This window comes from Astyanax mexicanus, chromosome 3 (assembly GCF_023375975.1).
Source record: "Astyanax mexicanus isolate ESR-SI-001 chromosome 3, AstMex3_surface, whole genome shotgun sequence".
In the NCBI taxonomy this organism is placed as follows: Eukaryota; Metazoa; Chordata; class Actinopteri; order Characiformes; family Acestrorhamphidae; genus Astyanax; species Astyanax mexicanus.
The window spans coordinates 41,459,484-41,483,528 of NC_064410.1; the positions used below are offsets into that span (position 1 = coordinate 41,459,484).

At 38.2% G+C, this 24,045-nt stretch overlaps 1 protein-coding gene across 10 annotated transcripts in view; it reads right to left on the reverse strand.

Annotated features, from left to right (window-relative positions):
- The window catches only part of adgrb2 (adhesion G protein-coupled receptor B2), a 522,385-nt gene that overhangs the window by 19,568 nt on the left and 478,772 nt on the right, over window positions 1–24,045 (reverse strand). For 9 of the 10 annotated variants that reach the window (XM_049475339.1, XM_022683130.2, XM_049475336.1 and 6 more), the window contains 3 exons: window positions 19,962–20,704; window positions 9,405–9,440; window positions 5,812–5,922 (listed from right to left, as the gene is read on the reverse strand). In XM_049475339.1, the coding sequence (XP_049331296.1) occupies window positions 5,812–5,922; window positions 9,405–9,440; window positions 19,962–20,704 (890 nt within the window). The remainder of the gene's footprint in view (window positions 1–5,811; window positions 5,923–9,404; window positions 9,441–19,961; window positions 20,705–24,045) is intronic. The other variant, XM_049475340.1, reaches the window with a different exon arrangement.

Below are 24,045 nucleotides of genomic sequence, written 5' to 3' on the forward strand. Positions count from 1 at the left end.
CAGTGAAATAATGTATGGGTCGTATATCCAAACTGGCACTGTTTTTGGTGATGGCTTGTAGGAATTACAGCGATTTTGCAACAGAGCAGAATACTTCTTTAAGAGAGAATTACACTGGGTTAATATGAGCGCTCAGAAGAAAGATTAGAATTTCTCAGCTCTTTTCTACTCTTAACCTGGTGACTCGAAGATGAGATCAAAATCACTGGCTGTCACAAGGCTTAGGAGCTGGCTTATTACAGTAATTACCGATGCATAATCTCTATTCTCACACTCTCTCAGACACCATTATCGTTGTAATTATTGCATTGTCAGAGTTAACTCTGTGAGAGATTACGGAATCTGTCAGATGACTTCCTGAAAGCAGTGCTGACTTCACCTCCCCCATTAGTAATCAAAAAGCAAAGTTAATTCCATTATGATTCATCGGCGTGATCAAAATTGCTGCGAGCGGTTGAAAAGACGTCGCGCTGGGAAGCGAGCACAATGCTTTGATGACTATCTGGAGGTCCAAGGCATCTTCGAAACGTTTAGAGGCGGAATGGAGGTTAATAGCTTGGAACGGGCCAGGAGACGGGGTGCAGACAGCATGGCCCAAATTAAATGTGAGTGAACATGTGGCAAGTGCCACCGGAGAGCACACTCCATCATACGGGGCTCGGCTGCGAGGAGGTGCTTCAGCCGAGGAGACGGCATTTGTTTTAAAATCTTAATGACGAAAACCCTCTGGACACTAAGTGTGGAAGTGTGCACGGCTCCTTCCTCCGCTGCTAATAGACCATAAAAGATTCAGCAGCTCCGGTAACAGGAAGAAGCACTGAACTCTTTCCAGGGACAGCAGAGATCCAGCAAATGTCCTTGAGAAGAGTTCACAGGCAGCAGACAGAATATGATCCAAATATTAGTAATGCACCACGTAACATCAATAAAACATAGCTGACGGGAAGGAATATAATGAGAGGGAGACTCCGACAGTCCCAACGTGTCAGATATATACAGTATTTCTGTTTGTGATGTGACTCGGTCAGTTATGGAAAGTGCTAATAATCTTTGCCAGGCAGTCAACAGTCTGCAGAAGGTGATACACAAAACGAGCCTGGAGCAAGTATTAATGTGAGTTTGTAGAAATGTTTTGGTTCAAAAAATGCAGATTTAAGTCATTTGGGAAAAAAAAGAAAAAAAAGAAAAGTTTAGTAACACTTTCTATGAATGTCATGTCTGTTAAACTCTATAAACATACTAATAACACGTTATAATGCGCTCATGAGGCATTAGAAACATGGCTTTAAATATTAAGAAAAATAGGAAAAACACTTTCTATGAATGTCATCTTTATAACTCTATAACTACATTCACAATATATTATAATGCATTCATAAGGCATTATAAACATGGCTATACATACAAATTCATAACCTACTATAGCCATGTTTATTAAGCATTATGACTTGTGATCATAATACATTATAAGCTATGCTTATGATATACATGTTAAAATTATAAAGTATATATCGATAAAAATCTAGTCCCACAATGAAAGTCTGTCACTTTACTTAGAGCGCACAAAGACCTGTTATAATGCATTATAATTGACTATAACTAACATTATATTCAAGACAAGTATAATCCATGAGTGGTTGAAAATATATTTATAGGATTACTGAGGGTGTGTTTATAAGTTGGAAGCTTTTTTAGTCATGATACAAGTCTACAAGCTGGGACTGAGTTTCTGGGTATTGACATATAAAATGTTATAAACACAGCTATTAATGCATTATAATCACAGTTCATGATGCATAATAAACATGGCTATGATGAGTTATAGAGTTTTATAAATATGTATAGCCATGTTTATAATACCTTATGAATGCATTATAATGTGTTATGAATATGTTTATAGAGTCTTATAGAGATGACATACATAGAAAGTGTTACCGAAAAATGTATAACTCATTGGTTCTGGTTATAATGCATTTTGAACTGTGATTATAAAGCATCAGTGTCTTCATAAGACGTTATAAATCAATACGAAGAACCTCGTCAACAAAGCTGCGTCAACAAAATACAATTATAATGTGTTGCTGTAGGATTATGACACTTGAGCTATTTGTACACATTATGAAAGAAAACACAATATTTTTGCATCCCTAAAGGACGGTGTGAAGAGTGTAGCAGTGTAATCATTTCGAATTTATAAGGAACATAAAAATACAGTATTCTTTAATTAATTAATGTAATTGATAAATTGAAACACATGAGCAGGAAAGTATGTCTCCAAATCTGTCAAAGTTACAGCTATAAGAAACATTTGGTAGAGGTTCGTGCTGATCGCTGCTGGAGAATTGCAGGTTATTATTTACAAGGAATTATAGTTCACTTACTTTTTCTAGCCTGAACTCTGGATGTTTACTCTGGTTGTGTGTAATTATTTCATTAGTAACCATTGCAGGAAAAATTACACATTTTATTATTTGTTTTAATACTGAGAAGTATTAAACACAGCCTCTGTTGCAAATCAAACGTGAAACACAACACTGTCAGATAATCATAATGCACAGTTACTTTATATTTCATACCATAAAACAAAAAACAACAGTACTATCATTTGTGATGTAACCTTTTATAATTTTGTTAAATTGATTCAATTTATTAAGGGTATAAATATTGCAGTAGGCCACTAGTTGTTACTAGTCTTAGATGGACATGTTTCAAATGATTATCCAGCTGTAGAAACCATCCTTATTTCAGCCTTACTATTTAAAGGATGGTTTCACAATTGCATCTAAGATTCACTGGCCTTTTGTGGAATCCATTTATCACACAACCCCAAAACATGATAGAACCACCCCCATGCTTAACAGATCACAAGGTATCCTTTTCATGAACTGCAGGTCTTACTTTTGCTCTTGCTGATTGTGGCCAAAAAGTTCTATTTCGCCTTTCAGTTTTCAAACCCTTCCTTTTTGTCTAGAAGTTCTGTAGCATACTTCTAAAAAAATGTATTTTGTTTGAGGTGTTTCATTCTCATGACTTTTCCATGAAATCACTTGACTACACCTTCTTGAAGGTTCTCCGCACTCATATTGCGGTTTTGATTTGCATTTCTTTCATGCATGCATGCAGTTCCCTTAAGAGAGTTTTCTTATTTGTCCAGATCTCATTTTGACCTCCACAGTTCCCCTGAACTGCTATTTCTTAATAACAATCCACACTTTAGAAACAGTAATATGAAAACTCTTGGCTTTGAACTATTTCCCTCATGTGCAGGCATTGATTACTTTTGCTTTCAGATCTTTAGACAGCTGCTAAGAGGAGGCTGTGTTTGGGGAGTGTTTGGAGAGTCAGATCATTTTTAAAGCTGCGAATCTGATTCAGCTGTCAGTTTCTAATTAAAATTTATGATATGCCTCAGGCCTTACTGTTAATCAAGGACAGACACCTTGTCAAAAACATCTGTCCAAAAAAAAAAAAAAAACCCTGATGATTTTTAACTTATTTTTGTGGAGCTCTGCATTATGAAATGTTATGTTTAATGCGTGATTTGCCACATAGGTTGTGTTTAGTACTTCTCAGTTTTAATAAATGGCACATGTCTATGTATTTATACACATAAATAAAGCATAACATTATGACTACCTCCTTGTTTTTACATTTATTATGCATTTTTTCATATATAGGAACATATAGGAACATTTTGTAGCTAGGGGCATTAATTGGGGTGGTGGGTTATTCTCAGCAATGCAGTAACAGTGCCATGGGTGTGGTGTGTTAGTTTATGTTATGCTGGTAAAAGTAGGTCAGCCACAGCAGTGCTGCTGGAGTTTTCAAACACTCCAGTATCACGGGTGGACTGAGGATAGTCCACCAATAGTGTCCTGTAAGCATCATCCTGTGAGCATTAATTAAAGACTACAGGATGACCAACACAGTGATCAACTGTGCAGCAGCAGATTCAGAGCTTCTGTCTCTGACTTTACTTTATCTACAAGGTGGAGCAGCTATGTAGGAGTGTCTAAAAATAGGTGGACACAGTGCTTAAAAACACCAGCAGCACTGCTGTGCCTGATCCATTCACGGCCAGCACAACACAATAATTTTTAAAGCTCTGAATCTAAATCAACAGTCAGTTTCTCTATTTTAAATGTTTGATATACCTCAGGCCTTACTGTTAATCAAGGACAGACACCTTGTCAAAAACATCTGTCTAAAAGAACACATGATTTTTACATGTTCTTATTTTTATGTTATGAAAGAGCTGTGAATTAGGATTTGCTGAAAATGTTGTTTTTAGCTGCCCATCATCTAGTTTTGAATCATGCCTCAGACTAGTTGTTCACTCTCTACAACCAATCACATCCAATTTTCATTAAATCTAACTGCTTTTATTGCTGGTGTTGCTATACACCTAGATATATGAGACCTGTGTGAATGCATAATGACTTAATATTCATTTAAAAGCTCTCTGACCAGTGGTAGAATGGTCCCCCTTCATATGCGAGTCTTGGTCCTCTCAAGATTTCTTTCTCCTCCAGTTCTGAGGAAGTTTTTTTCTTGCTTCCATGCTTACTGGAGGTTCTATATTATAGTTTCAGTGTTTTGTCTGATTCTTTGTTTTGTAAAGCTGCTTTGTGACAACATCAGTTGTAAAAAGCACTATATATATATAAATAAATTTAATTTAATTTGATTTGAACACATAAACAAACAACTACCATAAAGCCAGCATCACTGCAGTGCTGAGAATGAGCTACTACGCAAATAATACCTGCTCTGTGGTGGTCCACTTGGGTCCTGACCATTGAAGAACAGGGTGTGTCCCCTATACTGTAACTTTTTATGGTTTTCTCTTAACAATGGCTTTCTTCTTGCCACTCTTCCATAAAGACCACATGTGTGCAGTGCACGACTAATAGTTGTCCTGTGGACAGATTCCTCCACCTGAGCTGTGGATCTCTGCATTTCGTCCAGAGTCACCATGGGCCTTTTGACTGCATCTCTGATCAGTGCTCTCCTTGTTGGGACTGTAAGTTTAGGTGGACGGCCTTGTCTTTTTAGAAGGTTTACAGTTGTGCCATACTCTTTCCATTTCCAGATAATGGATGGATTGAACAGTGCTCTGTGAGATGTTCAAAGCTTGGGAAATATTTTTATAGCCCAAGTCTGCTTTAAACTTCTCCACAACCTTATGTCTGACCTGTCTGGTGTGTTCTTTGGACTTCATGATGCTGTTTACTCCCCGATATTCTCTTAATAACCAACCTCTGAGGCCGTCACGGAGCAGCTGTATCTGTACTGAGACTAGATTTTAGTCATTAGCAGTCATCAGGCAACTTCTGAATGCAATTGGTTACACACCACACTTTTCTTTCTTTTTTTATTTGTAAGAAATGTTTTAAATCATGCATAATTTTCTTTCCACTTCACAACGGTACACCATTTTGTGTTGGTCTTTCACATTAAATTTCAACGGAATATACTTATGTTTGTGGTTGTAATGTGACAAAAATATGGTTCAAGGGGTATGAAACCACTGCAAACCACTGTATGCAGAGAAACAGGAGGACTACATTTGTATTTATGGAACTACAAAGTGCTCCTACATTTTATAGCCTCGTAAAGCTTAAAAAAATGGAAAACGAGTATAGAAACAAAGAGGTGGTCATGATGGTATGCTTGATTAGAGTATAATTACAAGTTACATACATGTTTTTGTTCAATCCTGAATTATGTTAATTGAGTGGTTTAAGAAATCACTTTGTTCATCAGGGCCAACTCCCCATTCCCCCGAGTCCTTGTGCTTTAGTGTCTTACCTTGAATGTGGTCATGGCAGGATCCCTGTTATACCTATCTATGGTGTGGAACTTGGAGTGGTTGAGTTCATGGTAGAGCTCTGAGTGTCTTTTGCGAGTGTGCATCACTTTCTGGAAGGAAGGTAAAAAAAAAAACAAAACAAAAAAAAAATAAACAGAATAAAAGGGTAGGAAGGGAAGGGAAGGGCACAGAGGAGGTGGTGGACAGACAGACCGGATGGTCAGGAGAGGAGGGGACGAGTTGCTGGCATAGATTTTACCACCCATTAAAAGATTCCTCTGGGTTTATCCAGCCTCCGCAGCATTGGCAGTTTAAATGGCAATGAAAGCAGGGACACAGCGGGGTCTCTCTGGTCAGCGGCATTCTCTATAGGGGGCACTTAGTCCCCCACACCCTGATTTAATTGGAGGTGCTTTTAGAGCTTGGGCGGTCTAACAGACACAGCTGCTTCCCCAAGCAGGTCAGAACACAGAACCCACTCTGACCCGGGCCAACTCACACTGAGAATACCAGCTCCAATTAAGCCTGCCACTGTACAAGCGGCGTGCCCCCCCACCAGTCACTTGTCACCGGGTGCCGTGACAACCATATTGGCACATGTGCTGTGTGGCCAAATTACTGGGAAATGTTTTATTTATTTATTATTATTTTTTTATAGCAGAGAGAAGAGTACCATGCAGCGCTGACCAGGATGGAGGGAGTCAATAAGCTGTTGGTTAGTAACATACCTTCATTTGAGAAGATGCCTCCATAATGGAAAGCAAATCTCCAGTCAGCAGCTCAGAAAATGTTGCCTTCAATATTTGGGATTGGAGTAGGGGTGATGGTGATGCTTCCAAAGAATGTTACATTTATAATGTCCGTTACATGGAGCTACTGTAAATGCTGTATCAATTCTTTAATAAGCCTGTATAATTCCTTCATAATGGTATATTTACTTTTCCCATTTACATATTTTCGCACTATAAGGAACCTATTAAATCTGTAATTTTGCCTGTAAATGCCTGTAATTTTCCCAAAAATTGGTCAGTGCTCCTTTTAATCTGGTGACCCTTACATATAAATTTTACCAGACAGGTTGTAAGGAGCAGTTAAGTCTCTCCGTTGAAGTGCAGCATTATACAGGAGACTAAGAGCCATTAACTGTGCAAAGCGCTAGCTCTTTAGCCATTCAGAGGTGAGTATTATCAGCCTGTAGTCTGCTGCTAACCCCGGCTAGCGCTGCTGGAGCAGCATTAGCTTTGGCCACCAGCCACACAAAGCACTTGCTCTTTCACCATTCAGAGTTGAGTATTATCACCCTGTAGTCTGCATGTTTACCATGTTAAAACAAGCTTTGTGGGACAAACTGTTAGCTAATATTGCCCTGACTTACCAGAACACTCTGGTAACAGTGCTGTCCGGCAGCATTTACTGGCGGTTAGCTGCTAATGCTAATACTGCTGCACCCAGTCTTAGTTGGAATCTGAAAATCTAAGTTTACTGTAAATAATGGAAGCGCTTTACTCACCCAAATAAACAGTTTCAGGAGAGAAATCTGTTTAGATTAACATCCAGCACTTGTTTGACTTAAATTTTTTTGTTTGCTTAACTTCGTCGTCACTGGTGAATTAGAAGCAAACCATGGTAACACCCCTGTTCCTTACTAGTGTCTCATAATGGGCCTTATAATCCAGTGCGACTTATGTATGAAAATAGACCAGAAAATAATGTTTATTAATAATGCACCTTATAAGCCGGTGTGCCTTATAGTGTGAAAAATACGGTGTACTAAAAGTAAGTATGTGACCTCAGTCATGACAAGTACATCTGTTCATAAAATCATGTATATTTATACTAAAGTAATGCTCTACAGTAGAATCATCCCTAACCATGTTGGGCTAAAAACAGCACAGAACACTTTTTATTGATTTCTAACAGTTTCACTAATGCTAGACTCCATTTATACTCAGATGACAGAATGTGAAAAAATTCAACTTCAACTCCCCTAAGTCAGACTTCCCTTTTGAAAAGAAAGGAGAGCCTCATCAACCCCAAATTCCCAATCCAAGATGGCTGCACAGTGCAGATAGTAAAAGCAGACTTTTTTTTTAGACTGTTTATTAGCATTTCTGTCTATTTGTGTCTCCCCAGCGCACATTAACATTCCAACATCTGTTAGAATGTTTTGATAGTGATTAATATGGTATAATGTTAACAGCTGGATCACTGGTACATGAATGTCAAACCAGTTGTGGTAAAGTCTTTAGATAACTGTTTTTATAATGTGTATCTAAATTATCTTAACCTTTAAATGGAATGCTCTCAACTTGGGTGTGATATAATTTCCAGCTCCAACATTCAACTCCCAAAATACAATAAATGGAATGCAGCATTAGTAGAACAGTCTCTACAGAGAAGACACTTTGGATTTTACTTATGAGGACACGGTTGAAAAATATCATTAGCATAGTTTTGAAATTGTATAATTCTAAAGAGTGTTGTTTCAAAACTGAATTATAGTTGTGTCATAACTGTATTAGAGGAAAGTGAACACAACACAAGAACATGTAGTGCTCATGATGTACATTTCTTGCTTTGATTAACATAAATGTATGTCCTGCCTTTTATGTATTGCCCTTAATGTCTTAATAAACTGGGGTGTGTTTCCTGACAAATTCCTATTATTAATTTACTTAAATCAAAAATGCTTAAATGACTGTTCACACTTTTAGTTGAAGTGATCAGATTAAATTTGTGTGTTAAGTAATCCTTCATCTTAGAATTTATCTAGGGTACAAATTAGTTTAAATGATTAATCAATTAACTTGATTAGTTAATTGATAATCTTAGGAGATTAAACTTCTAGCCATTTCTGCTACTAATACTATACTAAGAAAGTAAAACAGCAAAAAGATTGTTTGATAGCAGTATATTATCTGGCTAATATATCAGAATAAACTGCGCCTCATCATCAGTTTAGCTCATTAAAAACAAGTATATTTGATAGCTGGGCATGATTGGCTTGTATGCTTCAATAATAGACAATAAGCATGATCTGCTCAGAAAGCACCATTTCATCCACCCCTAGTTTAGAGCTATTCGTCTGGCTTATGAATAGCTTAAAATAGAAAAGTCTGAGTTTAGTGTAAATCTTAATTTGACTGGAGGTTTGCTGAATTCCAGTTTGGTCATTCTTCAGGCTTCACATGTGCAAACTCTTCCACTCGTCACACGCTGACCCACTTCACACTCACAATTCAGTGTTTCTGCAGCCTCAACCTTGTGGCATTTTCACAGTCTGAATGTGTAGCATCCTCACGTAGCTCCGCTTTTTCTTAGAAGCACAGCCAGTTACCTCATTGAAGAAACTGTCTAAAGTTGTCAAGCAACCAGCAGAAATGCAAGAGAGAGAGAGAGTTCAAGAATCAAGGCTGATGAAACACTGAACAACTCTACCATGAATTGGATGACTACTAATCTGGATGTCAAATGCAGGGAGTACAAGCACCAAAGCAGTACTGGGTCCTCTAGGCATCAATCAACCCTCCAGCTAAAAGCACACAGAAGCACAAACACTGGGCCGGGGACAGAGGGGGGGGCGAGATCTTACCTCAAAGTCCAGTTCAGAGTACCGTACTCTTTTCCTCTGGGGGAGGGGGGAGTGGAGAGAAGACATGATCAATCACAGCAGCACATCATCAAAGAAAGTCTGAAATGCCCATCCAACCTGCTGCGATGGCCAGCGACTCTGGGTTCACTGCTATACGGTTTGGATACTGAGCTTTTTTTTATGTTTTAATACTGAAAATTGTCTAGCTGAGTCATGTGGAGTTCATGTGGGGTCAGACAGGGACAAACAATGTGTCTAAATCATCTCCATCAACTTACACAACTTTTATCTTTAATTTTAAAATGTTAACTTCAAATACTGTAAAAACACATACGAATTACTTAAATTTTTGCATTTTTCAGATTATCAAACAAACTTTAATATCAGACAAATACAACCTGATTAAATATAAAAAGCATTTTTTAAATGATAATTTCATTTATTAAGGAGGAATAAATTATCCAAACTGATGTGCCCCGTCTGTCTGTCAACTGGGCAAAATGTTGTAGTATCTTGAGCTGTGATGCCATGTAGATGCCTGAAATAAGTCTTCGCTGATACTGTTCTTTGTATATAAGAAAATTTATTACAGAAAAAAGAATAATTAGTACAAAAGATAACAGCATCATTAACAAGCAAACCGGTTTTGCAGGGAGAGAGCTCTTTTCCCAAATCTGATCTGTAGCTCTCTGGCTGGAATTGCTGAAGTCCAGCCTTTATGTTTGAAAAACACCTCACAGCTGGAAACACTTAACATACGCTCCTATAGCGCACATACATAGAACATACACAAGTTAGTCTGACGCAATGCATGGGAGGGGAAAGAAGTGCTCCCCCACACTAGCCTATGCTTGAAAAAACAAATGTGTTTAAGTTAGGGCTAACTCCATCTGTTCCCTGTGGTCCAGTGGTCATTCTGTGTGGAAAATATATATGATAATGGTGAATATGGTGAATATCCCATGTGTTTACAACTGTGTATGCTCAAATATACGTCAATGTCTTTGATGCTGTCATACAGACATGTCTAGCCAAACGTCCGGCCGTCAGTTCGTGACCTCAAGCTCAGGCATACTTGGGTTATGTAGCAGGACAATGATCCAAAGCACACTAACAAGTCCACCACTGAATGGCTTTAAAAAAAATTCAGACGGGGTCAGACGGGGACAAACCATGAAGCATCGAACTCTGTAAAACCCCATATGTCTGACAGTTAGCAAGCAATGCCTAATAAACAGTTAATTAATAATCCATTACACACAAAAAATATAGTTACACCCAGAAGGAATCAACTAACAGCAGTAAAACTTGGTGGGTAGTTATTCCAGACTATTATGGATTGACTCATAATGGCAGCAGGTCATTTTCAGTGATGAGTCCCACATCCAATGAATTTGTGTGTGGATGTACTGTGAGTGGTTGGTGGTTTGTTGTTTGTTGTCACGCGTCACATGTTCACATCTCAAGAGCTTGCAACATCTCCACCACTACCACAGAATCTGCAGGAACTGCGAGTTGGAACATGGCTGGACACCATTAGGAACCTCTACAACTCCATGCCGAGATGTCTGGCATGTTGCACAATACATTTGATACATTTGGTGTACATGTTCTGTATGTTTAGCTACCTATTTAAGTAATTAGGGTCTAAATTTCCCCATATCAGTCTAAAAATATATGTAATTTATTGTTTCTCGTAAACTTTACCTTCCTTCTGAATAGCACAGTACTTCAACACTTCCTTCTGAGTGCAACTATTATTATTATTATTATTATTTTTAGGTGAGTTCAATTAATTAATTAATTACTTATTAACATCATGATTAATGTGTTAGGGCTCTAACTACACATATTGAAACGTATTTTTCATATTCTGCAATGTTCTAGACTTCTTCTCTGCTCAAGCTAAACAGAATGCTTTGTATAGTGTCAGTGACATATTAACTGCTTAATGTAATCGATTCCCTTAAATCATTTGAGCTGCACTTATTGATGCAGCTTTAATCAACGTGCTAGAAAAAAAACCCCAATCAATTGCTTAAGTAAAGACAATTAAAGATTGAGAGAACATAGGTTAATCAAAGCAAACTATTTGTCTAAATCATCTCCATCAACTTACACAACTTTTATCTTTAATTTTAAAATGTTAACTTTAAATACTGTATAATACTTATATGAATTTCTTTTCTTTTCACATTTTTCAGATTATTAAACAAACTTCAATATCAGACAAATACAACCTGATTAAATATAAAAAGCATTTTTAAATGATAATTTCATTTATTAAGGAGGAATAAATTATCCAAACTGATGTGCCCCGTTTGTCTGTCAACTGGGCAAAATGTCTTTGATGCTGTCATAAAGACATGTCTAGCCAAATGTCCGGCCGTCAGTTCGTGACCTCAAGCTCAGGTGTACTTGGGTTCTGCAGCAGGACAATGATCCAAAGCACACAAACAAGTCCACCTCTGAATGGCTTAAAAAAAAGAAAATAACGAAGGTTTTGGAGTGTCCTAGTCAAAGTCTGTTTGAGGTGCTTTGGCAGGATCTTAAACAGGCGGTAGATGCTTGAAAACCAAAAACCCTCCAGTTTGGCTGAATTAAAACAATTCTGTAAAGAAGAGTGGACCAAAATTCCTCTACAAAGATTAAACGACTCCAGATTGCCAGTTATTGGTAAACCTTGATTGCAATTGTGTTTTTTCCCTTTAATAAATAAAATTATTATTTAAAAAGTGCTTTTTATATTTACTCAGGTTATCTTTTTCTGATACTAAAATGTATATAACCAGTGTGTGTTCCTGTTTAGAATATTCTCAAGCATACAAAGGATTTGACCTAGTTAATCAAGGTAATGCATTTGAGTTGTTTTATAAAGGCACCTATTTTTGAGTCAGTGCACTGCCTATGTGGACAAAAATAGAAAGCTGATACAATATGTACAGTTGTCAACACATTTCAATATGAGCTCAGCCAGTGAGGCACTAGAATTATACGTGTCAAAGGGTTTCAAATCACTTATTTCAACACAGATGGAAACATCGAATTATGAGTGCAAAGCTGTCCGTCAAATAATGAATCTTTACATCTGTAAGTCTGAATCAAATTTCGCAACAAGGCTTATATATATATATATATATATATATATATATATTTTTTTTTTTTTTTTTTGTTATATTGTATATATTTGTACCAGGTTTGGTTTCATCCTGCAGTTTAGTGATCATTACTATTCTACTGTGTTCATTGTGTACTGTTGTGAGGTGCATCTCACTATACATCACATTGATTGATTTGTAGTACGAAGAATGTGTGTCTGATATCATTGTTTTGTCATTTTGGTGAAAATTAAAATGAATTTCCAGATGCTGCGCCAAATTGTGCACCTCTAACAGATTCTGACTCCCTTCCAGTGCACAAGTCACATATCATATCCTTATATAAAAGGATTAATCTACAGTTACAGTAGATACAGGAAACAGGAATTCCATATTGCTGCATGTGTGTGTAAAGTAGAGCCAGATTGGAATAAAACTTTTGATTCTATAATTTTCAAATTTGTTACCATAACACTGTAAACAAGCACACTATTCCAGATCAGTAGAGATGTGTCAAAGTTGGAACAATATCAATCTCTCAAAAACTGAGGAATCAGGTAGAATAATAAAGTTACAAATAATAACATTTCGGAGGAACAACGTTATTATTTTCAGCTGCTACTCAGTCAGTTCCATTCATCATTCTGGACACATTTAACTTTTTTTTTCCCTTTTCTTTTTTCAACTGCTTATTAAAAAGCTGCAAGGTTATGCAGAACTAGTTATTAGAATTCTTTCACACATTCATCTAAAACTAAATGAAACTGAAAACTGTTTTTTTTTTTACTTTTAAATCATAAAATGTTTTTTTGGAGATGACTTCTATACTTGAAACAAACTCAAATAAACTTACTTTTCTTTTTGTAGACATCATAACAAATGCAGATGCTTAAATTGAAAAAGTAGTCTCCGAATGACCTTATAAACACTGATATGAGCAGTAAAAGATAGCAGCACTGATGTAAATGTCAGAGCAGTACGGGTCTGGTAAAAGCGTCACAATCTACTGCTAGTGCCGCACGTTTCCTAAAGTAAGTGTGCATCTGTGTGCGAGATGCTCTTAATTAATGTGCTGTTTCAATCTACTTGGCTGTTGGTGTTTACAGGTGCTGGTCAACGAATTAGAATAATTTGAAATAGTGCAATCATGAAATTCTTTGAATGCATTTTTTGTGCAGAAAGCAAATCAGGTGTTCACCGCACCTGTCCTACTCGTTAGACTAATCACAGAACTCGTTACCTGGAAAACAATTTGCTCAGCTGAGCTTTCCAAAAGGCCCATTTAGGCCATTTAACTGTGACACTGTTGTTTTATTGAATTAGAATAATGGAGAAACCGTTTCATTGAATTAGAATAATTTTTATTATAATTACAATCATCACTTTCTCAGTATTTTGTGGCTGCCCCCCTGGCTTGTATGACTGCCTGAAGTCTCCGCGGCATCGATTTGACCAGCTTGTCGCAAGTTTCCACACTCACAGCTTCCCAGGCAGTGGCGATGTTCTGCTTCAGTTGGTCCAGCGTAGTAGGCTTTCTGTCGCGAATTTTCCGCTTGACGATGGCCCAAAGGTTTTCAATGACAGGCGAGTTGGCCGGCCATGCCAAAACTTCAAGCTGTTTTTTAGTGAACCCATCTTTGGTCGACTTTGCCGCATGAGCCGGTGCAAGATCCTGTTGAAATATGAAGTCTTCTTCGCCGAACTGTTCCTCAACAGTCGGAATCAGGAACGTTTCCAGAACATCTTGATATACGGCAGCATTGACAGTCTTCTTGAGGAAGCAGAGTTTCCCTACACCTCGAGCGGACATGCATCCCCAGACCATAACGCTCTGGGGAAACTTGACGGATCTTTTCATGCACTCGTGGTTGTAGGTTTCGCCACCACGACGCCAGACACGAGGACCTTGGTCACCGAAGGAGATGCAGAAGCGTGATTCGTCACTGAAGACCACTTTCTGCCAGTCTTCAGCAGTCCAATCGCCGTGTTCTTTGGCCCACTTCAGCCGTTTCTCCATTTGTTTCTTGTTCAGCATCGGTTTTACTGCTGGAACGCGAAATTTGAAGCCGAGTTCGCGCAGACGACGGTAAGTGGTTGATCTGGAGACGTCAGCGCCAGTCTGCTTGTTCCACAAGTCGGTGAGCTCGGAAGTGGACTTGAACCGGTTGCTGACTGCGATCTTTCTCAGCTGCTTGTTGTCGCGAGCAGAAGTTTTTCGGACGCCGGAACAGTTGGTGCGCTTGCTGCAGTTTTTCTTGAGAGCTTTGCAGACGGAAGACTGGCTGATGCCGAGCTGCTCAGCAATTTTAGTTTGGGTCAAGCCTTGTTGGCGAAGGGCTTGAATTTGAGCCACTATTCCGGTTGAGAGGTCGCGCTGCTTACCCATGATTGATTTTACAACTTAGAAATTCTACTCAACCCTAACTTTATACTGCACAGTGAACACTCTTCACAGAAAACAAAAATTCGAGCATTTATTCTAATTCAATGAAATGGTTTCTCCATTATTCTAATTCAATAAAACAACAGTGTCACAGTTAAATGGCCTAAATGGGCCTTTTGGAAAGCTCAGCTGAGCAAATTTTTTTCCAGGTAACGAGTTCTGTGATTAGTCTAACGAGTAGGACAGGTGCGGTGAACACCTGATTTGCTTTCTGCACAAAAAATGCATTCAAAGAATTTCATGGTTGCACTATTTCAAATTATTCTAATTCGTTGACCAGCACCTGTATATCAGAGAGAAAGAGCGATATATAAAAAAATAAGAGAGTAAAAACATAGCAGGAAATAGGTAGTGTGGGGTTGTGTGTGTGTGTCCTCTAATGAACTAATAGCATCTCCTGGGCTTCTCCTTTGGCGTAGCCTCTTTCTCCTCCATCTGCTGTCCCTCTCTATGGGGCTGTAGTGTAATTACAATCACACACACATTCACACACACACACACACACACACACACACACACTCACACATGCACGTACACCCACAATCCCCGCTTGCACAGGCGGCACGTTGTGTAAGACCTTGTTGACATGGATTTCAGGGGTAAGGCACACCTCAAATTAACGGCGGACGTTTCCAGTGGGGGGAAATATGACAGTTGCTAGGTGATAAGTATGTGTGGGGACCGAGGTGCAGGAGATGGTACACAATCATCTATCCCCGGTATTAAGGAAATAGATGATGATAGGATGATTAGAACTAGATACAACACTCTGATGACCTTGTTTTAATAACACATCTCATTTACAGCCGCTAATGATCGCAGGCTACACAAGCTACACTGTTAATGTGTAGCCTGCGCCTTCATTAAATTCATCTTGTCAAACACCATTGTGTGCATCTTAACGTGGCTTCATCCTGAACTTTGCTTTGCTAGATCTCATTTTCATACAACCCCCCCCCACCACACTGTACGCCCACTGTCTCACTGCCCTTTTGCTATTAGCTTTATACTCTTAGCCCTTTCCCATTATTGCACTGATGTAAATGCAGGTACTGCAGATTATTATTAAGGTTGTAAGAAATAATGCACAAAGCATAAAAGCTGAGATTCATTTAAATGTAAATGTGCATTTTGTATATTTAAACTTAATTTATTTTTTAATGAACTTTTGTGAGGTGGTGGAATTTGTTGTTGAAAAAATACACTTCAAAATAACTTTCAGATTAAACAAATTCATATCCATAGATTTTCCAAGTTTTAAGTAAAGTTGATTTAAATTTATAGATCTGAATTAAATTAGTTAAATATGGAAATTTTAAAGTTATTTAGAAATTTATTTTCTCCCAAAAGCAGATTTCACCACTTTACAAGTTTTTAAATGTATAATTTATGTATTACATCATTAAATATATCTCACCAATTACATTTTTTACAACAGTTTTTGTGTTTTGAAATCTTGTGAGGTGGTGGAATTTGTTGTTAAAAATATACACTTCGAAATAACTTTTCAATTTAACAAATTTAGACTCATAACAGTTTTAAATCAAGTTGATTTTAATTTATGGATCTGAATTAAAGAAGTTAAATCTGGAAATATTAAGTTATTTTGAAATGTATTTTCTTCCAAAAGCAGATTTCACCACTTTTAAATACATAAATTTCTAATTTATGTATTACACCATTAAATATTACAAGTTTATCAAAATTCAAGTACATTAAATACAAATATACAAAAAGCAGATACAGAATTTAAAAACGTATGTCAGCTTTCAAGCCCCATAACAGTGAATCCTTTCGTCTTTTCTTTCTAATAATTTGGCTGCATATTTATTTGCCTTAAAGTGGCAATAACAGTAAATTTTGTGAATTTGGGGATTTGGTGAGATTATGTAATCGCACAAAATTGCATGTGGAAGAGTTATTTTAATGCAGGTAAATATTAATAAATTAATATGTGAAATTATTATTATTAGTATTATTTTTGACTATACTGTCTTTTTTGCTCATTTATGAAATGTTGTCAAAATGTAAAGAGACACAATTTAACATCCACAAACCAACAAATGTACTAATAAACCTACTAGACCACTCAGCTCATGTTTTTTTAATTAATATATCAATATTGGACACATCCAGAACACAGATAGCATACACTCTTAGGACACTCTTTCCCTCTATCTCAGGAATTCCACTGCTAAAAAAATAAACCCTAAGGACTTCAGCTTTAATAACAGCATCAAACATGTCTAAATAGACTGCATCAGTCTCTTGAGTCAAGTCCTGGCCATTTTAGCCCATTCCTCCACCAGCTGGGTGCATATATTTCAGCTGAAGTTTCTGTGTACCTATATGTCAGCATTTCACATGCTGTTCCAGGCTTGAGGTCTTGTAATTTTGCGAGTCAGTCAAAGTGTCCAACTGATTTGCACCCTAGAGTTGCCATCCTGCAATGTGACAGCGTCAATGATGAGTTCTTCATGGGCATGGAGCACAAAGTCAGAGGAGGAGTGGGCTGAAATGGACAGAAATGGATTTTAATGGATTGGGGAATGTCGATTTATCTCAATATGCTGGTGCAGTTTTAACCTGTTAAGGTCTGGTGCTGTCGTTAACACAAGGAGACTCATAACTATTAGAAGAGATATAAAGTGTGTGACTTATTTACTTACTGTCCAGTGAGATATAGACTTTTATTGAACTTACTGACCATAAAATATAAATAACTTTGGCTTTTTCTTTAATGATTTAACTACATGACCAACACTGCTGACTAGCCAATGCAGTTTTAATGACCATACAACAGTCTTACTGGATGTTCCCCAATAATTCTTCTACAAATGGCTCCATTTAAAGCGTCCCAAGTCCAGAGGGCAGGAATGGGTTGGACACCAAACCAGGAGTGAACAACTATGACTTTTTACTTACTATTCAACTACTTACTAAAACTCTCAGTTGACAATAGTGGTCTACAGTTCACTAGTATTCATACTGGACACCTCATAACTGCCATAAATACAAGTGATGCTACTAAGTTCAGATCATTATCGAGTCCAAGACACAGAGCAGGGATGCCCCTATAACAAGAACTCCTCTATTACTACTTACTCCTAAAGCACCAGTAAGAAGTCTGGAGGTCTGGTTACAGCCAGTGCAATTTTTTATGAGGCATTTCCAGACTAATGTCACTATGTTTTAACACCTTCTCCTGCACAATGACTACAACTGCCATCACCATACATATCATATATATTATTATTGAATTGTTCCCAGTAATGATCATCTGCAAAGGTCTCCAAAACAAATACAACAAAAGGAAAGGGCTGGAAATCAACCAAGGTGTGAATAACTAATGAACTAATGAGGTTTTTAAGACCAATGCTTTTAAGACCAATGTCACAAAGTTTGAATACATTCTCCTGTTCAATGACTGCATCTATCTCAGTTGCAACGGGCAGGAATGGACTGGACGCCAACCGAGAAGTGAACAACTATGAATTTTACTAATGAACAAGTTCTTTAAATACACAGTCAATGGCAGCTGACCAGTCACCAACCTGGTACCTACTAAACTGCAACGTTCTCATTTTTTCCTTTCTCACCACAACAGATTGCCAATTCATGAAGCATTGCAGGAGGTAGATCTAGGTTTTGAGGCAGATTGCAGACATGTCTCCAAGTTTTCCTAGTATATTTTCCTAGTATATGCAGATCCTGTCATGAACTCCTCCATTTGTACTCTTTGTAATATCAAGAAGAGGAGGCTGAAGGTCTGGTTGCAGCCAGCAAAATCTTTAATAAAGTATTTCTAGATGAACGTCGCTATGTTTTAACACCTCCTCCTGCACAATGACTGAGTCTGCCAATGCCACATTTCATTATTGAAATGATGCTGAATAATCTACAGATGATGCTCTTAAAAGAAAACAAGGCTAAAAAAACAGGCCCTTAAAACAGTAAGTCAAATGAACAGATGTTAAGCTAACCCTGTTCAGCCCAAAATATGTTTTACTTTTACCCCTCAGTACTCAAGCTTGGATGTCACCAAAATGCAACATGAGAAAACAACAGAAGTACAAAATGTGTTTTCAGAGACAATAGGCAGTGGCATATGGCATCTTTGGGCTGCAACATATTTGGGTTGTTTTATCTTTTGCAAAAGACACCAGCTTTCTGCATTTTCTGCACTGTTGAAATGAACACTCTATATAAATTGGTAAGACATAATTTTTCTCATTCTTTCCAATAACCTAATAAAGCAAATTTTAGACAACATAGACAACATTTTATAGCAATATCTATAAACTCAGCTAAATACCAAGTCCTTCTTTTTTTGGATGAGGTTTCTTGGGTCAAAAATAATAAATGTGGTCCTCAGTACTGAAAATTAAAACTTCTGATTTAGGTAATGGTTTGAACTCTCGATTGAGCTTTCTTCATTTTTATGCACAACAAATTTGCCAGGGTTAAATCAACATTGTTAGGGTTAAATTAACACTGAGTGTTAAAATGCAACTTTTACAGTGCTGACTTTTTAACTGGTAAATTTGCATCGAAGGCATCTCATTAGATTGAGCCATGTGGTGGAAAGATGACCGATAACTTTAACTTGAATCTGCTGGGACAATATAGTGAATAACAACACTACACCCCCTGTAGCAGATTGGGATTCACTTCCTACTCCAATAGAAGTAATCTCTAACGCTACATCGCTCTAAATAAGAGCATGAGGCCATAACATAAATATTGTATAATTATGTTCCAAAATATGATTTGGATGATATCCACTGTTGGAGTTCCAACTAATGGATAAATATTCTGTTATTCTCTTAGTAATGTTGAGATCTGTTAAAATAGGGAGCCTAAAATCAGGCTTTTACCATTAGTGTCTGGAAAGTGGAACACTTCATGGAAGTGTTTTTCTTTTCCTATAAATGCACTGTTTCAGAGAGTTCATCTCATGACAGGAATAACAGCAATTTAGTGGATTAGTGTCAAACCACTACGTTCTTTACTTACTTCCAGGGATCCTGCAGAGAGGCTGGTGTTGGTGCTGCCGATGTTGCGGGGCAGGGTCCTGGTGCGCTCCACCGTGCCCGAGGTGAGGATGTGTCGGACGGACGGCCGGCCCTGCTTCACCTGCAGCGTGTTGTGAGTGTTGGCGTGGGCGGGCAGCTGCTTGAGCGTGCCGTAGGAGCGGTTCAGGTTCATGCTGATGTGATCCACGGTGGCAAAGTCCGCGGGGTAGGCCTCGCTCTCGGCCGGATGCAGGGTCAGAGGCGAGGGGGGCGGAGGAAAAGGGGGGTCTTCCACTGTAATATTGAGGGGTTTGCCCTCATCCTGGGGTGGAGGAGGGGGAGGTTTCAGGCTGACTGTTCGCCGTGGTAAGACCATGTAGTCCCCTTCCCCAGCTACCCCACCGCCACCCCCCACCGGCTCCGAGGCGTTAGGGGGCGGCCGAGCCCAGCCAAGTCCGCTCTCGGTGCACAGGTAAACGGGGGCGGAGCGCTGGCGCTGCTGCTGCCCCCCCTGCTCCACGTTTACCTCCTTCTTTAGGGGCTGCTCGTTGAGCTCATTGAGGGGGCCCAGAGGGGGCACCTGCACCAGCAGGTTGGGGGGCGGGATGTTCCCTGGCAGGCTGCTGAAGTTGACCCCCTCCTGATGAGCCGCCAGCTTGGGGTCGTCCTCGTCGTCCAGAGAGATCCGGGACAGCGTGCCGGTGATGGTGGCCGGGTTGCAGGTGTTCACCTCCTTAAAAATGACTGAGGAGGAGGGAGAGGACGAGAAAGAAGGAGGAGGGGGGAGAAAAGAAAGAAAGAAAGAAAGAAAGAAAGAAAGGAGGGAGGGAAAATAGAGAAGAGAAAGGGAACAATACAAACAGAGAAATAAAGAAGGGAAAAAAAAGAGAGGAAGATAAAACAAAAAAGACAAACCAGACAGAAATAAATAACAAAAACAGAGAAAGAAAAAAAGAAAGAAAGTATGCAAGAAAGAAAGAAAGAAAGAGAAAGAAAGTATAAAAGAAAGAAAAAGAAAGGAAGAAAAAGAAACAGAGGAGGAACAATAGAGAAGAGAGAAATAAAGAAAGTAAAAAGAAAGGGAGGATAAAACAGATAAAAAGACAAACCAGCAGAAATAAATAACAAAGAAAGAAAGAAAGAAAGAAAGGGAGAGAGAAGTAAAAAGAAAAAAAGACAAAAAGAAAGAGAGAGAGAAAAAAAGAGAGAGAGAGAGAACATAAATGCAGGAGACAGAGAGAGGGATAGAAAGTGGAAATGACCGAAAAAAAGAAAGGTCACAGCAGAAAGAAAAGAAAAAGAAGAGCACAAACAGTGAAAGAGAAACAGAAAGACAGACAGACAGACAGATAGCACAACATAGATGTTTGCAAAAGATCCAGAGAAAGAGAAGGCAAATACAGGCCCCAGATATATGAAAGCCATAATGAAGGCGGGATGTGATTGGTGTGTGTGCATGCGTGTGTGTACGTGTGAGTGTGTGTGTGTGTGTGTGTGTGTGTGTGTGTGCATGACATTTGAGGTTGGCACAGGCAGTTAAGGAGCATGCAAAGCGAGGGAGAGAGGGGTGAGAGGGAGAGCTCATTTACAGTGCACAGGAATGAGGAGTCAGAGGTCAACTGGTGGGAGATACAGTGGACAGGTAGGAGGAATGGTGTTTTTTTTACATTTAGAAAAGAAGAAACAGGCTGGACTGTAGTGCTGATTAGGCTGAACAGGAAGGAAATCCATTCACATGCAGAACAATCCACTAACCCATGAAGAAATAAGAGCCAGCACCATATATACCATGCCAGAGAACTAACACTCATTATCCTCATTATCTGATAACTATTGCTAAACTGACCCATCAATTCTCTACTGCACTTCTGTAACTGTACTCTCATGGCAACTGCGGCCAGGATGGACAAACGTATAGAACAGTAAAGAAAAGCTATTAACTTCTATAAATTTAAATGTATTCTGATGATAAAATAATAAGAATAAGTAATTACAAAATTTTAAATTCAATATACAGCTCTAGAAAAAATGAGTTGCTTTGATTTTACCAAATTGAAAACCTTTGTAATATAATCAAGAGGAAGATGGATGATCACAAGCCATCAAGCCAAGCTGAACTGCTTGATTTTTTGCATCAGGAGTGGCATAAACTTATCCAAAAGCAGTGTGTAAGACTAGAGGAGGAGAACATGCCAAGATGCATAAAAATTGTGATAAAAAAAAACACCAAATTTAATTTCTGAACTCTTAAAACTATGAATATAAACATGTTTATATTCATAAACATGCAAATAAATGCTCTAAATGACAATATTTTTATTTGGAATTTGGGAGAAACTTTGTCTGTAGTTTATAGAATAAAACAGCAATATTCATTTTACTCAAACATATACCTATAAAAAGAAAAATCAGAGAAACTGATTCAGAATTTTTTTTCAGAGCTGTATATTTATATATTATTGTATTTTAATAGTTACCTATTTCCACTTAGCTAAAACAGCACATTTGAGCTTTACAGTGCACAATTTCAACATCATGCGCCGATTCTAAACTCTGAAAATTATTAGAATGGGATTTCTTGCAATATTCTGCAAAGTTTATCCAACCTTGCAAAGGTTGCTGCCAAATATGACCATTTAAATTTGTACCCTCCTCTGGCACATGTTTCAGGCAAGCTCGTTAAATTCTGTTGGATTTACAAGAATTGGTTTAGCTTTCATTCTGACAAATACCAAGCCATTGCTGCCAATATATGAATTTGGGAATTTAATAAAAAAAAAAAGTCCTAAAGCTCTTGTCATGTGGGTTCTTAATAAAAGGTAAAAGCTGATGCAACAACAGCTCATCTAGAAGAGAAAAGAATATACAGCTCTGGAAAATCAAACTGAACTGCTTGAATTTTTGCACCAGGAGTGGCATAAAGTTATCCAAAAGCAGTGTGTAAGACTGGTGGAGGAGAACATGCCAAGATGCATAAAAACTTTATGAATATGAACTTGTTTTCTTTGCATTATTTGAGGTCTGAAAGCCCTGGATCTTGTAGCTTGTATAATCAAAGTTGTGTTATTGTTCTTAGACAGACATAACAGAATATTACAACCTCATCCTCGTATCTAGGCTGCCCATTATATCAGCTTGACTGATCATATAAGAGCACTCTGTAGTTCTATAAGTACCGGCTGTTTCTTCTCTGCATATTATGTTATACTTATGTTATATATTCCACCCTGGTTTTCTATGGTGAAGACCCCACAGTACCACTACAGAGCATTAGGTATTGTCTGGGTGGTGGGTCATTCTCAACACTGCAGTAACACTGATTGACATGGTGGAGGTTAGTGTGTTAGTGTGTGTTTTGCTGGTATGAACAGATTAGAGACAGCAGCAGTGCTGCTGGAGGTTTTAAACACTGTAGCGGTCACTCACTGTCCACTCTATTAGATACTCCTAGCTCTCAGTGGTAACAGGATGCTGCCTACAGACTGAATAGTTCTGGTTGGAGGACCATATTCAGTATAGAAGTGACACTGAGGTGTTTAAAACCTACAGCAGCACTGCTGAGTTTGATCCACTCATACCAGCACAACACACACTAACTCATTAACCACCACCATGTGACCAGTATAGTGCTAAGAATGACCACACAAGTAACAGCTGCTCTGTGGTGGTTCTGTGAGGTCATGACCATTGAAGAACAGGGTGAAAGGAGGATAATTACTGTATATTTTCAGAAAAAATTACAGAACTGTTATAAAAATGCTTCTATGTGGTCAGTGCAGCTGAAAAAATGGCTAGTAAGCACAGAAACCAAGAGATGGACACAATATGCAGTCATTTTTCCAATATCTAATACAACTTACTTGAGAAAACATGTGAAAACATGTGAAAACATGAGAAAACAAGAGACCACTCAAAAATTATGAGTTTCTTTGATTTTACCAAATTAAAAACCGCTGGAATATAATCAAGAGGAAGATGGATTAAACTAAGCTTAACTGCTTGAATTTTTGCACCAGGAGTGGCATAAAGTTATGCAAAAGCAGTGTGTAAGACTGGTGGAGGAGAACATGCCAGGATGCATGAAA